The sequence below is a fragment of the Euprymna scolopes genome, chromosome 23 (assembly GCF_053919585.1).
Source record: "Euprymna scolopes isolate OS-2025 chromosome 23, ASM5391958v1, whole genome shotgun sequence".
NCBI lineage: Eukaryota > Metazoa > Mollusca > Cephalopoda > Sepiida > Sepiolidae > Euprymna > Euprymna scolopes.
In genome coordinates this window covers 74,363,452-74,383,579 of record NC_136504.1, presented here as the reverse complement: position 1 = coordinate 74,383,579, position 20,128 = coordinate 74,363,452, and the positions used below count along the sequence as shown (strand labels likewise).

The window sequence follows — 20,128 nt, the reverse complement described above, 5'->3', positions numbered from 1 at the left end:
GAACTGAACTGAAGGATGTCTCAGCTGAAGTACCAACCAGCCAGACAATCGTCAGAACTCGTGCATGTCCCACATCAACTAAAGGACTGAGAATTCATCTTCGTTAAGAATGATGCAATTAAAAGGCCATTAATGCTGACACACCAAGGACTGTTCAAAGTTACTGGAGCATTCTGAAAAGCACCTCACCATTAGATGAAATAACTGAACAGACACTATTTCCATCAACAGAATGAAGCTAGCTTTGCTAGAGAAGTTGTGGCCAATAATGCAACCTGCTGCAATAGCAAACAAAAACTCAATAGCGATCAGCACAGACACAAGATCCTCCAAGAATCCCCCCCCCCCGAAAACGCAATCAGGAAGGAAGGTTACCTTCCCTGAAAAATACAAGATTTTCTGTTGTTAATTGATTTATAATCAATTATCTAGGCGGAGACCCTTGTTGCGGTTTTAACCAAAAGAAAACGCTCATCAAAAAAAGATCCCAATTCAAAACATAAAAACCACAGCGATGACACTTCGACAAGTATTTCGACGTGAATAATTATCCCATGGAACTCTGAATAGTACAATTCCCACTAGAATAATATTCACAACTTTCCCAGCTTCAATTTGATATGATATATGAATATAAACCTCAATCAGATGACTCCCTACAGCACTTTATGGACATAAAAACACACACAAATCAAGAACAAAAATGACGACCGGCGCTGCAAAACCACAGTGTGTACACCTACATCCGCTGGACAAGTATAAATATTTCAACTAAGGGCAGACTAGCCCGGCTCGTCAGGCAGTGAGGATACCCCCATCAGTGGCCCAACCCAACTCAGCAGCAGCAGCTGTCATGTTCATGCAGAATGGTTTAGACTACTTCCCCAATAACGACTGAACCCAGTAGCAGCAGCAGCGATCACTTGCTATCGATGCGCTTGATTCCCTACAGTCAAGCTTCTCAGGCCAGCACGTGTTTCCCGTAGTCACTAGCGATAACCTCATAGCCGTGCGAGTTCAAATACCAGCTGGATTCTAACCCTCAGCCTGAGACCTCTTACCATCATTCAATTTCTTTACGAAAAATAAACCTGAATGGATTCATATTTGTTCATGAGAGTACCCACTGCATTTGTCATTTCTTCTTTGCCATTGTCTTTCTCTTGCCTATGTCATCTTTTAGTTGTAAGGTCGATTGCCACCAACATTCGGCCCCGCAACAGACCCTTGACTCAAAATCAAAATCTATAATAATTAACTAAAACTGAATGAGATATAACCATAATCTTAATATAGCTTTGCTAGTGAAAATGATACAATAGGAAATTATAGACATCTATGAGGACAGGCAAAGATCAATGCATTAATTTTGGTTATATTCATTTTTATCAAGCCTTAATCCAAAAGCTTCCCTATATAGTCTACCTTGTCTTTAATTCTCTACATATCTTTTGTAGGATTTAATTTTACCAAAACATAAATATGTTTACCTGTGCGACAGTTTGGTGTCTGTTTATATTTCTCGGACATGCAAATTAAAACAACAGCAGCATTTTCAATCCCTTCAGCCATAGCTTGTAGGTTGGAACCACTTATACAGTCAACATCAATCCACAGTTGATAGCCTTCCTCCTATGAAAAATAACAGTTCTTCATCATAAAATAAGAAAACAAACATAACAAAAAAATTGTCTTGCAACAATATTAATAAAAGCTTTAAACACGACCTTTTCTATCAGTATTGTTTTCATTTGTGGTCATAATCAATATTACAAGAATATGTTTTTATATTTAATTCAAAATTGTAATAATGTTACTCTTAAACTAAAATTTAATTTATTTTAAAATTATAAAACTATATTTCAAATTATTATTTTTCAATTTGTAAGGATTTACTTATTTTGTTATACAAGTAAACTTAAATTTAAATTACAGAAAAATCAATATATTTGAATTTATCTATTATTTTTAATTATTAGTTATGCCATTGCTACACATATTTCTAAACATGATCTTTTTTTTAAAAGTTTTTCTGTACATTACACTATTTCAGAAGCTGGTGGCAAATGTTGGCAGCCATATTCAATTCTACATAAAATGCTGTATGCGTTCTTATATTCTTTCCTGTAATTAAGAACAATTAACAAAGAAATTCTTTTTTCACACACCTTAAGTACAAACTATATAAAAATCAATAAATTAGAATTGCTAAAGTATTTTTAATTATTCTTTTATGTTACATATATTTCTTAACAAGGTTTACTTGGATTTACAATATCAAAATATATGTTTTCATCTTTAATGGTTGTTACATGTTTAGAAATGAGTGTTTGATGTGAAATAAACACGTACATATGGTACAACTAAGTGGAACGTTTAACATATTTATTTACAAGTTACGATTGACTTTGTGATATTTTTAACCACTGGATGTGCGATAATAAATCTCTCGATTTTAAAGCATGTCCTTTACTTTCACTTGCTTTCACTGTTTTGTTTGCATTGTTCAGATTTATATCTATATCGTCTCAATCTCGCTTCTTTTGCTTTTATTTTTTGGTTCAGTTCTTCATGTTTCTTGTTTAGCCTCTCCCTGCCCATTACATTTCCAATATTCAGTTTTCTCCACATTGCTTTCTTCCTGTTGATCATTTTGGTTTGGTTTGTGTATTTGAGTTTCTAATTTTATTTCCAATCCAGGTTTTGTCGGTCCACTTGTCCCCGGTTGTTTTTCTGATTTGAGTTTCATACTTACCATTTTGTCGCCTGCGTAAATGAGGTTGTTTAAGTCTGTGATTGTATTTGTTGGGATGTGTGGGAGGAGCTTATTAACCTTCTCTGTTTCTGTTTTTAATTTCTTCTGCTCTTGGTTCCTTAACGATGGGAGCTTTGTTTTTTCTTCATTCATCAGCTGTATTATTTTATTTATTTAATTTGCTTCATTCTCTATTAGTTCTGTTTCATTGTTCTCGGTTTCCACGTTTGTAGACTTCGTTCTTTGTTGGTCCTCGGCCTTTGGTGTTTTTACTTGTGAGGCTTCAACTTATGGGGTTGCTCTACGTGCAGTTTTGTTGGGGGATGCTTCTTGTTCAGTTTCATCATTTATTATTATTATTATTATTATTATTAATAGTGGTAGAATTAATAGTAGTATTTTATGAAAGTAGTAGTTTTCTTATAATAGAAATATTTATATATATTATATTTTTATATATATCTTATATGTGAAGGTACCCCTTAATAATCCTTTAGTGTTATTTATTATTGAATATTTTTATTAATACATTTCTTTTTTAATTATTTATAATTATATATAATAAATATATTTTTTGTTTATTTTAGTATATTTTTGTAGTATATTTATTTATCTCAGTTTAATTGTTGTATCTTTATAACTGTGGGTTTATGTACTCATTTTAAACAGGGCCTTCACTTTTTCAGAAGGGGTTTCCCATCCACAGGCGCACGCACACACACACACACACACACACACACACACACACACCCTACATAACCCTCCCTGCCATCCCTCCCTTCCTTCAATAAACAGAATCTTTTAGTGGCGGTTACTAAGGTCTATCTTTACAACAAGAACTCCAAGCAACGACACCGCCTGTTAAACAGTGTTTTTCTCTGTTTGTTAAATTTCGCATTGCTTTACTTTTCCGAGGTCGATGATGAGCATTCAGCCACAAATGGTTGATTAAATACAATGAAACCACTGGCCCGCCTTTGGAATATGTGTATATAGAGTTTATAGATAAATCCCACCCCTTCACAGTAGAGATCCCTAGATGTAAGAGAGCCTTCTACTCCAGTAGTTTCTCCCCCAGAACCGCTAGACTTTGGAACTCCATGCCAGGTTCCTGCTTCCCCAACTGTACTGACATGCAGAAGTTTGAGTGTAACGTGACCCGACATCTTGCTGCCCAACTCCCCACCTAGTACCACTGTAGTCTGTGTCCCTAATAGTAGCCTCCTATATCAAAGTGGCAATGTGGCTTGTTTGGGATGAAAATGTAAAAAAGAAAATATTTGAATTTTCAGCTCTCACATTTGCGATCGAGCACTTTATTTGATTTCTTCTCATCGCCTCCTAACACGCTACGTACATATATTTAAATATATATATATTTATAATTATTTTTCTTTTACTATAATAATTAATCAATATATATATATATATATATATATATATATATATATATATATATATATATATATATATATATATTTATATTTCGAATTACAACATTTTACTATCTACTTAATAGTAGTCAACGTAAGTACGTGCGAAATTAATAAATGTTTAGTAACTTTTTCCTTTTATTATTCTTAATTTATTATACCATACCTGTTCACACTGAAAGTCTTATCACAATATTCTGTGGATCTATATTAAAAAACCTTGTTAAACTTTGTGACATATTTCCATTCTATGGAGGTCAGGCGCGAATGAACACCCCATAATTTTATTATACCATATTTCATCAAACTGAAACATAATTATCAAAGTATACATACGCAGATTTTTACTTTGTTTGTTAGAAATTATCAACAAACGGTTTAGTTAATTTTTTTTTTATATAATTCATGAAAAGAGTTAAGCCAACGTAAGTACGTGAGAAATTATTAATAAATCTTTAGTAACTTTTTCCTTTTATTATTCTTAAAGAGTAAAACTTTTTTTTATTCATGAAAAGAGTTAAGCCAACGTAAATAAATAAATAAATAAATGTTTGTACACGTGACAAATTATCAATAAATGGTTTAGTTACTTTTTTTTATTATTATTTATGAAAATAAATACTTTTTTTTATTCATGAAAAGAGTTAAGCCAACATAAATAAATAAATAAATGCCTGTACACATGACAAATTATCAATAAATGGTTTAGATTTTTTTAATTTTTTTTTTATTATTTATGAAAAGAGTTCAGCCAACGTAATAATGTTTGTAAAAGTGCGAAAGGCAACGTAAGTAAATTAAAAAAATGTTACGTGCGCATGTGTTAGCCTTAACAAAGGTAGGGGACTAAGGGAAGACCATTAAATAATTCTGCGGGTCGCCATGGAACTCAACGCCCAAGGAGTACCAAAATAGTTTTCATGATATGAAAAGTGAGTTTTCTAAAAATGGGTGATCACTTTTCCATGTATATTTAAATTAAAATGAGCACCCACTTTCTGGCCACCTGAGGAAGGGGCATTTATTTTCGTGATTATTGGCTTAAAGGGTTTTTGACAAGGCAGTTTTGTATTTAAATGTAGTTGCAGTGCGCACTATGTTGGGCGAACATCGCAAAGATTTTATTTTCGTGCCTTCAAAGATTCGTTATGCAAATTTTTCACCCTATGGTTCTGCGATTTGCAACCATCTTATAAATAACCATGCGTGTACCACGAATTTCAGTGCTGACATGTTTACGATCCTTAGTAAGTCGCACTCTCCCTATCATTTGAAAATTTTAGAGACTCTTTTTATTAAGTCTTTGACATTTTCTCTTTGCAAGCAAAAAGAAAATCTTCTTGGACTTAATTTAGTCTCTATGTAATTTTTCCCCCGTTTATTTCTGTTTTTTTTTTTCGTACCCCCGCCATATTCATGACTTTTTGTTTGTTTGTTTTAAATCGTATTTTCCTCGATATAGCGTTGATAAGTGAGGAACGAAACCTGGTTAGCTAACCTTTATTTTCATTTTTATTTTTTAAATTCATTATACTTTTTGGTCTATATTTAGCTGTTATAAAATTCTGTACCCCCCGGAAAATTTTCATATATATATATATATATATATATATATATATATATATATATATATATATATAACATATATATTCTTATGTTATTGCTCTGTTTACCACATTGAGCTCTCATACCCAGATTTCCTCCTGGAATTATTCCATTATAACACGATATATATATATATATATATATATATATATATATATATATATATATATATATATATATATATATATATATATATATATATATAAGGTAAAATTAAAAGCCAAGAACAATGCGAGATTTTTTTTTATAGAGTAAAATTAAATGAAAACAAAAGAAATAAATTTCTTTTTTTTGTTGTTTGTTTTTCTTTTTCACACAAATTTTAACTCTAAACAACAGTAATTTTTTTTTTCTGTTGTATTCAATGGTGTTATAAATCTCAATATATTTCAGACCTATTAGTCCTTTTTCAAGAGAAGACAGCGGAAGAGTGTTCAAAATTGAAAAAGCAGCTGCAGAGTTTGCCGCGTGATACCGCGAAATATAGAACAAAAAATGACGTTAGGAGAACGTTAAAACACCCGACCCTTCTCTTACAATTGTTTTCTAAAACTACCCTTCCTCAGTGACAAAATCTCATCTTCAATCCGAAAAGCCATCCGCAGCGAGGGACTCAACATTCAACTCATCCACACTGGATCTACTTTAAGACAACAGCTCAACCGAAAACATCCATCGCATACACCTTCCCCTTGTTCACTCTCTAATTGCCCAATATCACACACAGGTTTATGCTTTAAGAACCACGTTGTTTACAACCTACAATATGCTAAATGCAGTGCATCTTACATCGGAAGCACTACCAGATTGCTTCACCGCCGCATTAAAGAGCACTTAAACACTACTGCTTCGTCGTTCTATAAACATATTCGCACTTGCATTAATTCAGAACCAGATTTTCACATCAACATTCTTGCTTCTTCAAGAAACGTAGGTCAACTTCGTATCCTCGAATCTTTAATTATTTAAAAAAATACTCCCACACTAAACAATAGACTGGAATTGAGCTCCGCTTTAATAATATAAGTTTAAAACATAAGAAAAACAATAATTAAAATAATAATAGAAAACAAAAAAACAAAAAAAAACCCTTGCTTGAATAGTCATCTCCCTTGATTCACAAACGCAACAAGTATTTCAAACATCAACTGATTTATTTTAACGTTCTCCTAACGTCATTTTTTGTTCTATATTTCGCGGTATCACGCGGCAAACTCTGCGGCTGCTTTTCCAATTTTGAACACTCTTCCGCTGTCTTCTCTTGAAAAAGGACTAATAGGTCTGAAATATATTGAGATTTATAACACCATTGAATACAACAAAAAAAAAAAATTACTGTTGTATAGAGTTAAAATTTGTGTGAAAAAGAAAAACAAACAACAAAAAAAAGAAATTTATTTCTTTTGTTTTCATTTAATTTTACTCTATAAAAAAAAAATCTCGCATTGTTCTTGGCTTTTAATTTTACCTTATAATTTTCTTCAACAATGCTTCAAGCAAACTACAATCTACTTATATATATACATATATATATATATATATATTGTAAGAATTTCTCTTACTCATTTTTGCCTTTGGCTTCTGAAAGAGACACTCAGAAAAGCAACAAAGGCTCACCTTAAATTCCAAGAATATTTTATTTACAAGAAAGGTAAAATGAGTCCATATTTGCAAAAGAGTGCACTTCTTTAGCTTCGGCCAAATGGCGGGTAGTTTATGCCTCGAAAGGTGTAGGTAGTTTTCTTCTGTGGAAGATGTTGGTTGAATTCGGCCGCTCATAGAAGTGGTTGAGGGTTCTTCGAAATCCTTCCAGACTGGTCAAATAAGAACAACACACATTGCGATCGATGTTCCATAATAAAGGATGCCCTCCTGCGGGCAATGATGATGAATGTAATTAGTCCATAAAACATTTTTGCCTCAGGCTTGTATCCGCATTTAAGTGAGCGGAGATAACAAATAGAATAGAACCCTGCCTTATAGTTCATTTGGCACGGAGCGAGACATCACGCGTCTGCTTTGCTCGACACGGAATGGAAATCTATTTGAAGAAACACAATATTCCCGCCAATTCCTGAATCCTCCGCAGCAACTGAAACAATGCAATTTCATTGGTCAAAATAATCGCGTGATTGGAACAATCTAGCAGTTATCGCCCTTGCATTCTGAAATTTCTAACACACTGCCAACGGAAGGAAGAGAAAGAAATGGATTACTCATTTCTTTCCTTTTTTATCGGGAAATTAATGATTGTCACCTATTTGGACAAGTTATTACAATGAAATTCTGTCCCAAAGGACTTAATATTAACACAATAATAGCAATTAAATTTAATGTGTGTCTGTTGTCAATCTGAACTTATAACAATCTCTCTATGGCAAACAGAGAATTTATTAGTAATAAAAGGTATGACTCTACTGATGAGTCTATAAAAGGAATATACAATTATTAACTTGGTTTTTGGTCCGCACAATCCGGACACACCCAATCTTCAACGGTAACTTGTTGGTCGACCCCGACACAACCAAAATGGTACCACTCATTGCATGAGTCGCAACACACCATAGGTGTTGTTCCGTCGTTGGCGACTGAACATGTAGGGCAAAAGAAGGGGCCTCCTTCTTCCGCAAATTCTGCTAATGCAGGTTCAGGGTTATGTTTTATCTCTATTATCTATCTTTATTAAGGAATAAATTTGGACACACCCGTCTTTCAGCACTGAGGCTGAACGAACCCTGTTGTCCTTTCCGACCAATAATTTTACTACCTTACCCAACCCCCAGAAGGGCCGGGACTTATTAGGAGCTTTGATAAGAACAATTTCACCCTCTGATATTTTAGAGGTTTCATTTTCTGTAATGTGGGCGTCTACTTCTCTAATTGAGAGCAAGTAGTCATTATGCCAACTACGTTTAAATTTACTGACAAATTCATCCCTCATTTCAAGGGAATGTAAGAGCAAATTTCTATTTGGAGGTTCTGGACAAGGGTCCTCTGAACCGCTAAAATTGATAAGCAGGCGGGGATGATATCCTGTCTGCAAGAAATGGTTGGGAGTCAATCCATCAAGGCCTCTATCAGAAGCTGAAATAAATGTTAGTGGCCTATCATTTATGGCCTTTTGAACATCTGAAAGGGCGGTTAGGAACTCGAAATAACCGACCTTCCTCCTACCCAACAACTTGGAAAGACACTGTTTCACAGTTTTAATTAATCTCTCCCATACTCCACCATGCCATGCAGAGTACAGGGGAATTGTATAATGAACAATAGTAGTGGATTTGAAATGTTCTCTAAATTCATTAGACACAAATATGTCTGATAATATAATACCCGACGCTATGAAAGATTTAGCATTGTCGGAATGCATATGAGTTGGTACACCAAATAAGTTGGTGAACCTAACGAACGCTAACAAGAAAGATCTTGCGCTCATGTCCGGTACCAATTCCAAGTGTATGGCACGTAAACTCATGCAAGTAAACAGTAGGATGTACATTTTGACATCCTCATTATTGTTTTTGACAAAAAAATGTCCAGTAAAATCCACCCCTACACATTTGAAGGGCCGGACAAAATTTACTCTATCAGAAGGCAGTTGAGACCCAGAGGGTGCTTTGTACGGTAGAGAATTAATTCTCTTACATATAACACAGTCACGGAGAACCGACTTCACCGCCTTTCTCCCTTGGGGGATTCAAAAACCCGATAGCCTCACCTTGCTAAGGGTTGAATTTGACAACAATTCTGGTGAGCTTCAATAATGAGCAATTTGGTCAGGTGGGTATTTTTTCCTAACAATATAGGAAATTTCACTTCATATGGAAAAACCTCGGAGTTCTGAATACGTCCTTGAGTCCGTATCAGTCCCTCCCTATCTAGGAATAACCCAAGGGCCATAACTCTTGGGGGAGCAGCCCTATTAGAGGGTTGTTGCAAATAAGCAAGTTCTGTGGGAAAGGCTTCCCTTTGTAAATGAGAGAAGGGCAACAATTTAGCTATTTTGACGGTGTCAGTCTTTCGGTGACATAATTTATCACCGAATCTCACAACTTTTTCTAAGACATTAATAGCCTTAGTTAATGAGGAAAAATCAGATATTTTAATTGGCAAGTGATTCTCGTTAGAAGCAGTTTCATCCGAGAACATACATGTTACCATCTTCCTGTTAACATTGTTAAGACAAGGCAAGGGGGACGTGGGCCAGCTGATTTCAACTTGATTAAGCCAATCTGGTCCGCAGGTCAAAAATTCGAAAAATTGTTTGAACTTAGAGGCAGTAATACCTCTGGTTAAAAGATCAGCCGGATTATCCGACGAAGGAACATATCTAAATTTAGGGTTTATACCATATTTAAGTTTAATGTTTTCAATGAACTTATTAATGTCTGACGCGCAATTTTCTACAAATATATTTTTTCTCGCAGCTTTCCCATTCAAAATCCATGACAGGGCTACTTGTGCGTCAGACACGACAAAAAAGGATTTGATATTGATGGGCGCTAGAGCACCCAAAACTTGTGGAATAACTTTAAACGCTAGAAATATAGCTAATAATTCCAAAACAGGTAGTGATTTTCCCTTGATGGGTGCCACTTTTGCCTTGGCGAATATCAAGGAACACTGAGCACCTTGTTTCGCATACACGGAAAACCCATAAGCGTGCTTAGAAGCATCGCTAAAGCAAATAATTTCAACAGGGGATTCCGCTAGGAGAGTACATCTAGGAAATTCAAAGTCCCCTATACAATTCAGCTCGTTGGCATGTGCTTGCCACGTGGCCTTAACTTCTTCAGGGATTTGTTGATCCCAAGACAACTCCTTTTTCCACAGTTGACTAACAATAATCTTCCCCTGCACGGTGACAGGAAGAAGTAAAGATAATGGATCATATACACTTGAAACTTGAGATAATATCTTGCGTTTGATATTGGCATTGCCATCTATTACAGATGGAGCGAGTTTAAGGGTATCCCTTTAAACAGAATATTGATACCCCAGCACTTTTTCAAAGGTGGGGGAAGAAGACGAGATAGTACCGTCTTCCATCATTTTATTTTGTATGCTCGTGCAATTGGAGTTGCAGGATTGGAGTTCAAACCCCGCTTCTCTGAGTCTGTCGCGGACTTTATTATACACATGGGTTAGAGTATCTCGGTCACTATTTGTAGTAACTAAATTGTCAACATAGAAATTATTGGAAATCGAATGTGAAGCTAAATCGGCTTCATATTTTTTGGCATGATGCTTAAGTATAAAGCTTAATATAAAAGGGCTGGCATTGAACCCAAATATAATAGTATTAAATCGGTAGGCGCACAATTTGCCATCTACCTTAAGGAAAAAACAAAATCTATTTTTATCTTCAATAGATTTTAACCTGATCTGTAAAAAAGCTTTGCGAAAATCGCTCAAAAGCACATATTTTTCTTTTCGGAAAGCTAGTAGAATATCTAGCAACAATGCAGTCATGTTAACACCCAAATAAGCAGCGTCGTTAATCGAAATGCTACCTTTACGTTTCAACGAACAATTGAAAACAGGGCGGATTTTTGTAGTTATTCCCAGACCTTCTTTAATTACTGGCCGATGGGGAATCCATTTATAATTCTCATAAGTTCCATGGGGAACGGAGAAAGGTTTGATAATTCCGCAGTCTTCGTATTCTTTGAAGACCTGTATATAATCGTTATACAGTCCTTTTCCTTCCAAGGACTGGGCCACCCTATGCATTATTCGCAGTGAAGGCACATAATTGGACTCCACCTTGAGAAGCTTGTCATGCTCCCAAGGCAGCTCGACGTAATATTTTCCTTCCTGGAGAACTATAACCTCTTCGAAGGCATTTATTTTTTCTTTATCAATTGAAGACAACTGGTTGGCATCCTCAATGCCAATGAAGTTCAGAGAAAAAAACTTTTCTACTCCACGTTCAACAGCAGGACCGTCAAAAAAAGGTTGCAGCACATCCTCGTAAGATGCTACTGGCTTTAATACACTATCAATTAAATATGACTGACACATAGGGAGTGTTTTAATAACTTGATTGAAGGCTGGCAATTTTTCCACAGCCTTATCATTTTTGTTTAAAAAACTTAACCCCTCACCGAAGGGAATGATATAATTGGGGAGTTTCCAAGCATAACCTCCCAAACACTTAATTAAACTGAGATTATGGATTCTATGAATAAGATCCAGGCCAATGATACCGAGAATGTTAGAACCGTTTAGTTCAGAATAACCAGGGCAAAACTTATACCCTTTTTCAGTTAAATTCGATGTAATCTCGTCAAACTGTTTACATTAAATTTCAATTTCAAATTTTCAGCAAACAATGCAGAATGATAAAAAGGATGCTGATGTCCCAATTTAATAGACACTTCCAGCTCTGAAAGATGTAAGGACTTATTCCCCACAAGAGTATTGACGGACATTTGTACCGTCTCAGGATTTAGATTACGGTTGTGAATCACCCGGTCCAGAATTATTTTAGAGAAAAAGGATTTTTGGCTACCCGTATCTATCAGACAGAAAAAATAAACTGGGTGCCCTTTAACCTTCATAGATATCTTGAGTACAGGACTAAACTCTTGTCCTGATCCGCCACGAAAGTACGTCCCACAAAGGACCTAGAGCCTTTAGTACACATCAAGGAATAATGGTTTTTTTAGACCACAATTACTGCAATGGAAGGGGAACCCCTTAACCCCCCTGCAACTGGACTCTGAGTGCTCACCGAGGCACCGGAGACATAATCTTAATTCTTTCGCTCAAATAATTTTAGATTCCGAATTTGGAAATTTAGAACAAACTCTTGTCAAGTGACCAACCTGACACAATTTACAAAATTTATTTTCGCCATTTTTGACGAAAGACTTAGAGTTATTATTACTCTGAAAGGACTTGATTTGTTTTGGCTCCGAATTCTTCGCCACGAGGGTTCCAGCATTCAACGAACTTGACATGTTTGGCGGGAAATTTTCCTGCCTTGACGCATTTAAAGGCGACGCCATTATTATGTCTATAACGTCAAATGTATACGTTAAAATAGACTTTAAAGAAGGAAACCGTTCACAGGATTTATTCATTATTTCTCTGCGAACACTGTTCGGAAATTTAGCGAACAGAATATGAGCTATTAATCTTCCTGAGGTGGATTTATCTGTAAGAAAATCCGTGCCAAAGGAATTATCCATCTCCGTCAGTTCGAGTTTGACTCGCTGGAGGAGGATGCTGATATCCCTCAAAGATGCATAATGCTCTGGTTGCGGAATAATGCCATCGAATATTTTGTTCATAATTGCTGAAGGATTTAAATATTTTTCCTTCAGACACTTCAAAGCTGTGTCGTAATTCTCAGAAATCACATCAAACCTAGAAATAATATTAAACGCCTCTCCTGATAATTTGGATTTTAGCAATAATAATTTATCTGCACTTTTCATGTTCGCAGTACAGAATTCAAATTTCCTTAGGAACCCACGGAATTCAAACTTATTGGGAGTGGGATCCCCACTAAAGGGGGGGCACTCCAACTCCATTTTCATGGGAACAATATCCCTTGATTTCTCAATCTCCGGCTGGAGCTCAGCCAGTCTGTCGTGGACTCCCGCCTTAAACATTTCGAAGTCATGACAGATATTTAGTCTTTCCTCATCTGGGGACTTCAAAATTAACTGATCTAATAAATCGTCCACTTCAGACAACCGTTTCTTGATGTCGGAAGAAAAATTATTTATACAACGCCCACCTCCTCTCTCGTTCATCCAATCCAAAGAAGCCGTTATACGAAACTTCTTAGCCTCTATTCAACCAAGGAGATTTGAATTTGCCATGTTCGAAGGACATAACACGAGAAAAAAAAATGGCCGTTCCCAAGTGGGGAAATAAAAGCAAAGGGCACGAAAAAGATTCTCCGACGAGAAACAACTATTATTTGAAGGGGGTGACGTCAACAAAATTCGAAAATCTCAATGAACAAGGAATTTAAACCCATAAGGAAAGTTCAGACCGACATTACGACAACACATTTCAACAATGAATCAATTATAAATTCAAGAATTAATATATAATTTCTTTCCATACATTATTTAAACCATTACAATTATCGTAAAATATTTGAAAGGTATTTTTTTTTTTACGAATTAAAACTTCAGTTTACAATTTACATGAAATAATTTTTTTTTTTTTTCAAATGAACTTCAGTTACGATTTACATGAAATAATATTTATTTTCAATGAATAAGTTCTTTTATGGACCATTACAATTTAATATAAGAATGAATATTCAATATATTATTTTTTTTTCAAAGCACATGGTCTTTTAAGGACCATTACAAATTAAATATAAAAATGAATATTAAATATTATTTTTTGTAAAGGCGACACAATGAAAGAAAAAAATCCAAAATAATGTGGGGGGGGGGGGAGGGGAATCGAAATCTTATGCAATAAGAACGTTATTACTCATAAGAAAAAAAAATTGGAGGGAGGGAGGATTTCTTTTGCAATAAAAACGGTGTAAGAATTTCTCTTACTCGTTTTTGCCTTTGGCAGAATGAAAGAGACACTCAGAAAAGCAACAAAGGCTCACCTTAAATTCCAAGAATATTTTATTTACAAGAAAGGTAAAATGAGTCCATATTTGCAAAAGAGTGCACCTCTTTAGCTTCGGCCAAATGGTGGGTAGTTTATGCCTCGAAAGGTGTAGGTAGTTTTCTTCTGTGGAAGATGTTAGTTGAATTCGGCCGCTTGTAGAAGTGGTTGAGGTTTCTTCGAAATCCTTCCAGACTGGTCAAATAAGAACAACACACATTGCGATCGATGTTCCATAATAAAGGATGCCCTCCTGCGGGCAATGATGATGAATGTAATTAGTCCATAAAACATTTTTGCCTCAGGCTTGTATCCGCATTTAAGTGAGCGGAGATAACAAATAGAATAGAACCCTGCCTTATAGTTCATTTGGCACGGAGCGAGACACCACGCGTCTGCTTTGCTCGACACGGAATGGAAATCTATTTGAAGAAACACAATATTCCCGCCAATTCCTGAATCCTCCGCAGCAACTGAAACAATGCAATTTCATTGGTCAAAATAATCGCGTGATTGGAACAATCTAGCAGTTATCGCTCTTGCATTCTGAAATTTCTAACAATATATATATATATATATATATATATATATATATATATATATATAGACATACCTAAAGACATATCTATATGTAGATATATATATATATATATATATGTATATATATATATATATATGTATATATAATATAAAGCTGAAAGTCCGTGTGTGTATTATGAAAGTATGATAGGTTATGAAAAGGAAGGGTTGTAAATTTGGGTTGAATTTGGGGGTATCAAAACCAAAGCAAAATATGATGAAAGTAAAAATAAAATAGATAAGCCTCATAATTTATTATACCATACCTGTTCACACTGAAACACTTATCACAATATTCTGTGATCTATATTAAAAAACCTTGTTAAACTTTGTGACATATTTCCATTCTACGGAGGTCAGTTGCGAATGAACACCCTATAATTTTATTATTCCATATTTCTTCAAACTGAAACATAATTATCAAAGTATACTTACGCAGATACGCAAAAGTCTTTATTAAAGTTTGTGCCTATTTTCATTCTATTGAGGCCAGGCGTGAACGCAGACCCCACAATTTTATTATACCATCCCCATTTAAGTTCAAACATACTTATCAAAGTATTATTATGCACATCTATATCAGAAACACTAGTAAACGTCTTTTTTTTTTTTTAATTTTTTATTTCCATACTTTGTGGACCAGGCGCGAATGCAGACCCCACAATTTTAATGAACCACCGTTCTGCCAGATCAAACATACCCATTCCTGTGTCTCGATACATCTATCATTATATGTAATCAGTTTTTTTAGGAGCCTATTCGTGACCAGACACACACACACATACACACACAGACATTTAGCTTTATATATATATAAACATAAATATATATATATATACATACATACATAAACATATAAATATATGCATATATATACATATACATAAGCATAAATATATTTTTTTATTTTTTTTATACATAGGCATCACCACATTATCAAGGCCAAGAGGCCACTCAAGGATAAGGGTTAAAGATTGTACATTAGAAATTGGACAATATAGTAATCATTAGTAATGAAAATTTGGAAAATTTGATAACTTATATGGAACGGCTCATCAAGAACTTATTTACGTTAGACTTGAAGACAACCATATTGTAGTCAGCCGGAAAGCAGGAAAACGGAAGACAATTCCACAGGCGTGCAGTTCTAAGAAAGAAGCTTTGTTCATGGAATCTACGTTTAGGTTTAGGCACAGATAAAGAGTGGGGGTAATTATTGATAGTGTTTACAGCTAGATGAGTCTTTCTTGTGAAAGTTTGGCAAGGGGGGACCATAGATTGAAGCTCAGTCGAACACTTTCCATGAAAATAACGATACATCAGAGACAAACTCGCAACATCTCTTCTGTGAGATAGAGGTTGCAAGAAAGAGAAAAGGACATCTCCTACGAGGCTACGAAGTCTATTTTGAACTCTATCAAGGCAGGCCAAGTCCTTTCTAGCAGCTCCTGCCCAGATGTGGCAACAGTATTCCATCCTTGGACGTACCTGGCTCTTATATAGATAGAGAATAGCATCAGCAGTGAGATATCTACCGGATCGATAGAAAGATCCCACCATTTTTCCAGCGGCCTTGGCAACAGATTTGATGTACGTGTTCCATTTAAGATCAGGAGTAATGGTCAAGCCAAGAAGCTTGTCAAAACTTGAGGCCTCCTGAAGACGAGAGCCATTCATTTCAATTGATGCCAGATGTGGATCAGAATGTTGATGATGTAAAGAGAGAAGCTTGGTTTTAGATGCATTAAAAGTAACCAGCCACTCCTTTCCCCATTGTACTACGTGCTCAAGATCGGAGGAGAGAGAATATATATACATATATATATATATATATATACATATATACATAAACATATATATATATACATATATGCATATACATATACATATATGCATATACATAAACATATATTCATATATCGTCGAAATCATTGGAGTCATACCCTCATTGTGATTCAAAATCATTTTAACATTATATATGTACATTTATGTATAGTTATATATAAGTATGTATTATATATATATATATGCTTTTGAATCACAATGAGGGCATGACTCCAATGATTTCGACGATATATGAATATATGTTTATGTATATGCATATATGTATATGTATATATGTTTATGTATATGCATATATGCATATATATGTTTATGTATATATGTATATATATATATATATTTATGCTTATGTATATGTATGCATATATTTATATTTATATATATATATAATACATACTTATACATAACTATACATAAATGTACATATATAATGTTAAAATGCTTTTGAATCACAATGAGGGTATGACTCCAATGATTTCGACGATCCTTTTTATAACCACAGTTATAATAATCAACCAATTAGAGGCGTCAAAAGTTATTATAAAAATGTCGAATTTTGGTTTCAATCTGTTAGCCGTCGCCTCATTCACGAAACGACTCAAGATCAGGACTGCATTGATTCTTCACCAATTTGATTTTCTGTCGCCATCTTTGTTCAACATAATGCCTCAGCACTTACCATATATATATATATATATATATATATATATGTATATATGATAGTTGTAACGTCTTGTCAGACGAGTGCCACTCTCTCAGACGCTCCATGAGCCCAAAAATGTCTTCTAGTTCTCATAATATAGTAACCCTCCAGAACTTGAGAGGGAGGCTAACAAGTACTACACCTTGCCCAAGGGTGACCTGAAACTATGAAACATAACATTCATCTCCCTGAGGTAGTAGGTATACCCGCATACCCAAATCTATAAACATACACACATATATACATAGATACACAATACATAATACACATACATACACACACGCATACATACATATATATACTCACATATACAAAGACAAACACACATAAACATACATATACACATACAAATGCGTACACATATATGCCCATATACATGCACATATATTTAACTACATATGCATACATATATATGCATTTTTACACATAAATATACATAGATAAACACACAAACATATACACACAGATACATATATATGTACATATACATACACACGTACATATATAGACATGCATACATATATACATATATATATACATATGATGATGGCAGATCAATTATTACATGCATTTCAAGCCTACGTGCGTCATAACTTTTCCATCACCACAGGACTGAGGAAGTATCTATACACAGATGATGTTACAGAGTTTTAGCTTTGTACTCTCGGTTCAAAATGTTGAGATCCAGCAACAAGCAAGCGCAAGATAGCCAGCAACAAATTAAACTGCAGACCAGCTTAATGCGGGTACTGGTCTCCCACTTTATGTTTTTTTAAATCAGAGATTTGCTTCTAGAGGGGTTGCCTTCACCACGGCTTACGGGAGCCCTCTTAACCCCACACACATATGGAAATAAACATATGCATGCACACATACATGCATACACACAGAATGCACGCAAACATACATATGCATGTACACACACATGTAAACATACACACATAGAGGCACACATACAAGCATGCATCCACACATGCAAACACACACACATACATGATAAATACACATGAAGGAGCGTTCCAAAAGTCATATATCCCCAATGATCACTTTGAAGGTGATGGGTACAATTCAATGAGTTTGACATTAAAAAACAAAAACAATCCAGAAGAAACAATTTGTAGAAGACATAGTAACTCGTTGAAGAGTTTGTGCAACTTTACAAAGGAATGGACGTAGGAGTCAGACAAAAACAAAACCCAACAGATCATTACTAAAACGCCTGCACTTTTTTTAAATAACTAAAATTGTTTTAACAAGACACACACTTCTGCTGTAGATAATGATGATGATGGCAAATTTCACACATTATTTTACAAATAAATGGACGTGGAAATTAGATGAAAATAAATATAGAACTGTATACATATAGATATATAAATACATACATACATAAACATAAATACATATATATTTAAATACATACACATACATGTTTATCAATATACATATATATATATACATACATATACATGCACATATATATATATATATATATATATATATATATATATATACATACCTATATACATATATATGTATATATAAATAACCGTTTTATGGTACAAATAAAGCACTTTAAATAAGGTCGGGAAGACTCTAGGGGCACTTTTCATCAACAAACTCACCAGGAGTCAATCCTTGAATTTCTATCAAGTGTAAAACAAATGTCATGCAAGAGCGAAGACTTAAGTGGGGATTACTTATAAAATTATAAGAATGGATGAAATGAAAAAAAAAAAAATTATATATATATATATATATATATATATATATATATATATAAAATTAAATGAAGGGCGAATGGGAATACGAGAAAAAAAAATATGAGTAAATTATACGTTTTAGAATATGTACAATTTTATAAAATATATGTACAAAATGGGGATATGTTGTGAGGAAGTTAAAATTTAAAATATATCCCCTAAGAAGTCCATAGATTTTATGAATTCCTTCTGTCGACAGAGAGGGGGCCTGCATGAGAGGATAGAGACTGACTCCAGAATCCTCAAGTGATTTGAAGAGTCAGCCCAGTGTAAAATCCTAAACAGGCCATTTTATATGCATTGGTACGGGCTGGATTTTCAGCGAGGTGCTGACCAATAGTAGATTCCAAGGTGAACTAGGGGTGATGAGGCTTACCTAGTCTGATGCTTGCTGGAACATGGTTTATTCTTGTCTGCAAATTTAAACGGGTTCAACTGACATGACAGTTGAATTGATAAATCATATTACTATTTGTGATATAGGGCAAACCATCATTCACAACTGAAGAAAATGCAGACTTAACACGATAAACCAAGCAAAGAGCAACAGATGGGAAACAATTTGATACAGACTTGATAATAAGTCTACCCAAACACCAATCCAAGTGATTTTTAAATAAACAGGACAGAAAATCCAGCGTGTGCCAAGAAATGTTAAGGGGTCATAATAGGAATCAAATTTTAAAAAAGTTTGACCGCTGTGGTCTCTACTAAATTACTCAAACATTTGAAATTTTACATAAAGGGTATTCAGAGATAGGACAAGCTTTTTAATTAATTTGGGTCAAAAATTTTTAGTTACCAATATATAAATTTTCACAAGATCAGTATAGTTTTGAAGGTCGACCTTTCA

General features: G+C 34.4%; 1 protein-coding gene across 5 annotated transcripts in view; it reads right to left on the bottom strand.

The window, feature by feature from the left end:
• Nucleotides 1–20,128, bottom strand: part of LOC145246009 (uncharacterized) — a 747,004-nt gene that overhangs the window by 167,156 nt on the left and 559,720 nt on the right. For all 5 annotated transcript variants that reach the window (XM_080107815.1, XM_080107816.1, XM_080107817.1 and 2 more), the window contains one exon: nucleotides 1,491–1,632. In XM_080107815.1, coding sequence (XP_079963941.1) covers nucleotides 1,491–1,632 — 142 coding nt within the window. The remainder of the gene's footprint in view (nucleotides 1–1,490; nucleotides 1,633–20,128) is intronic.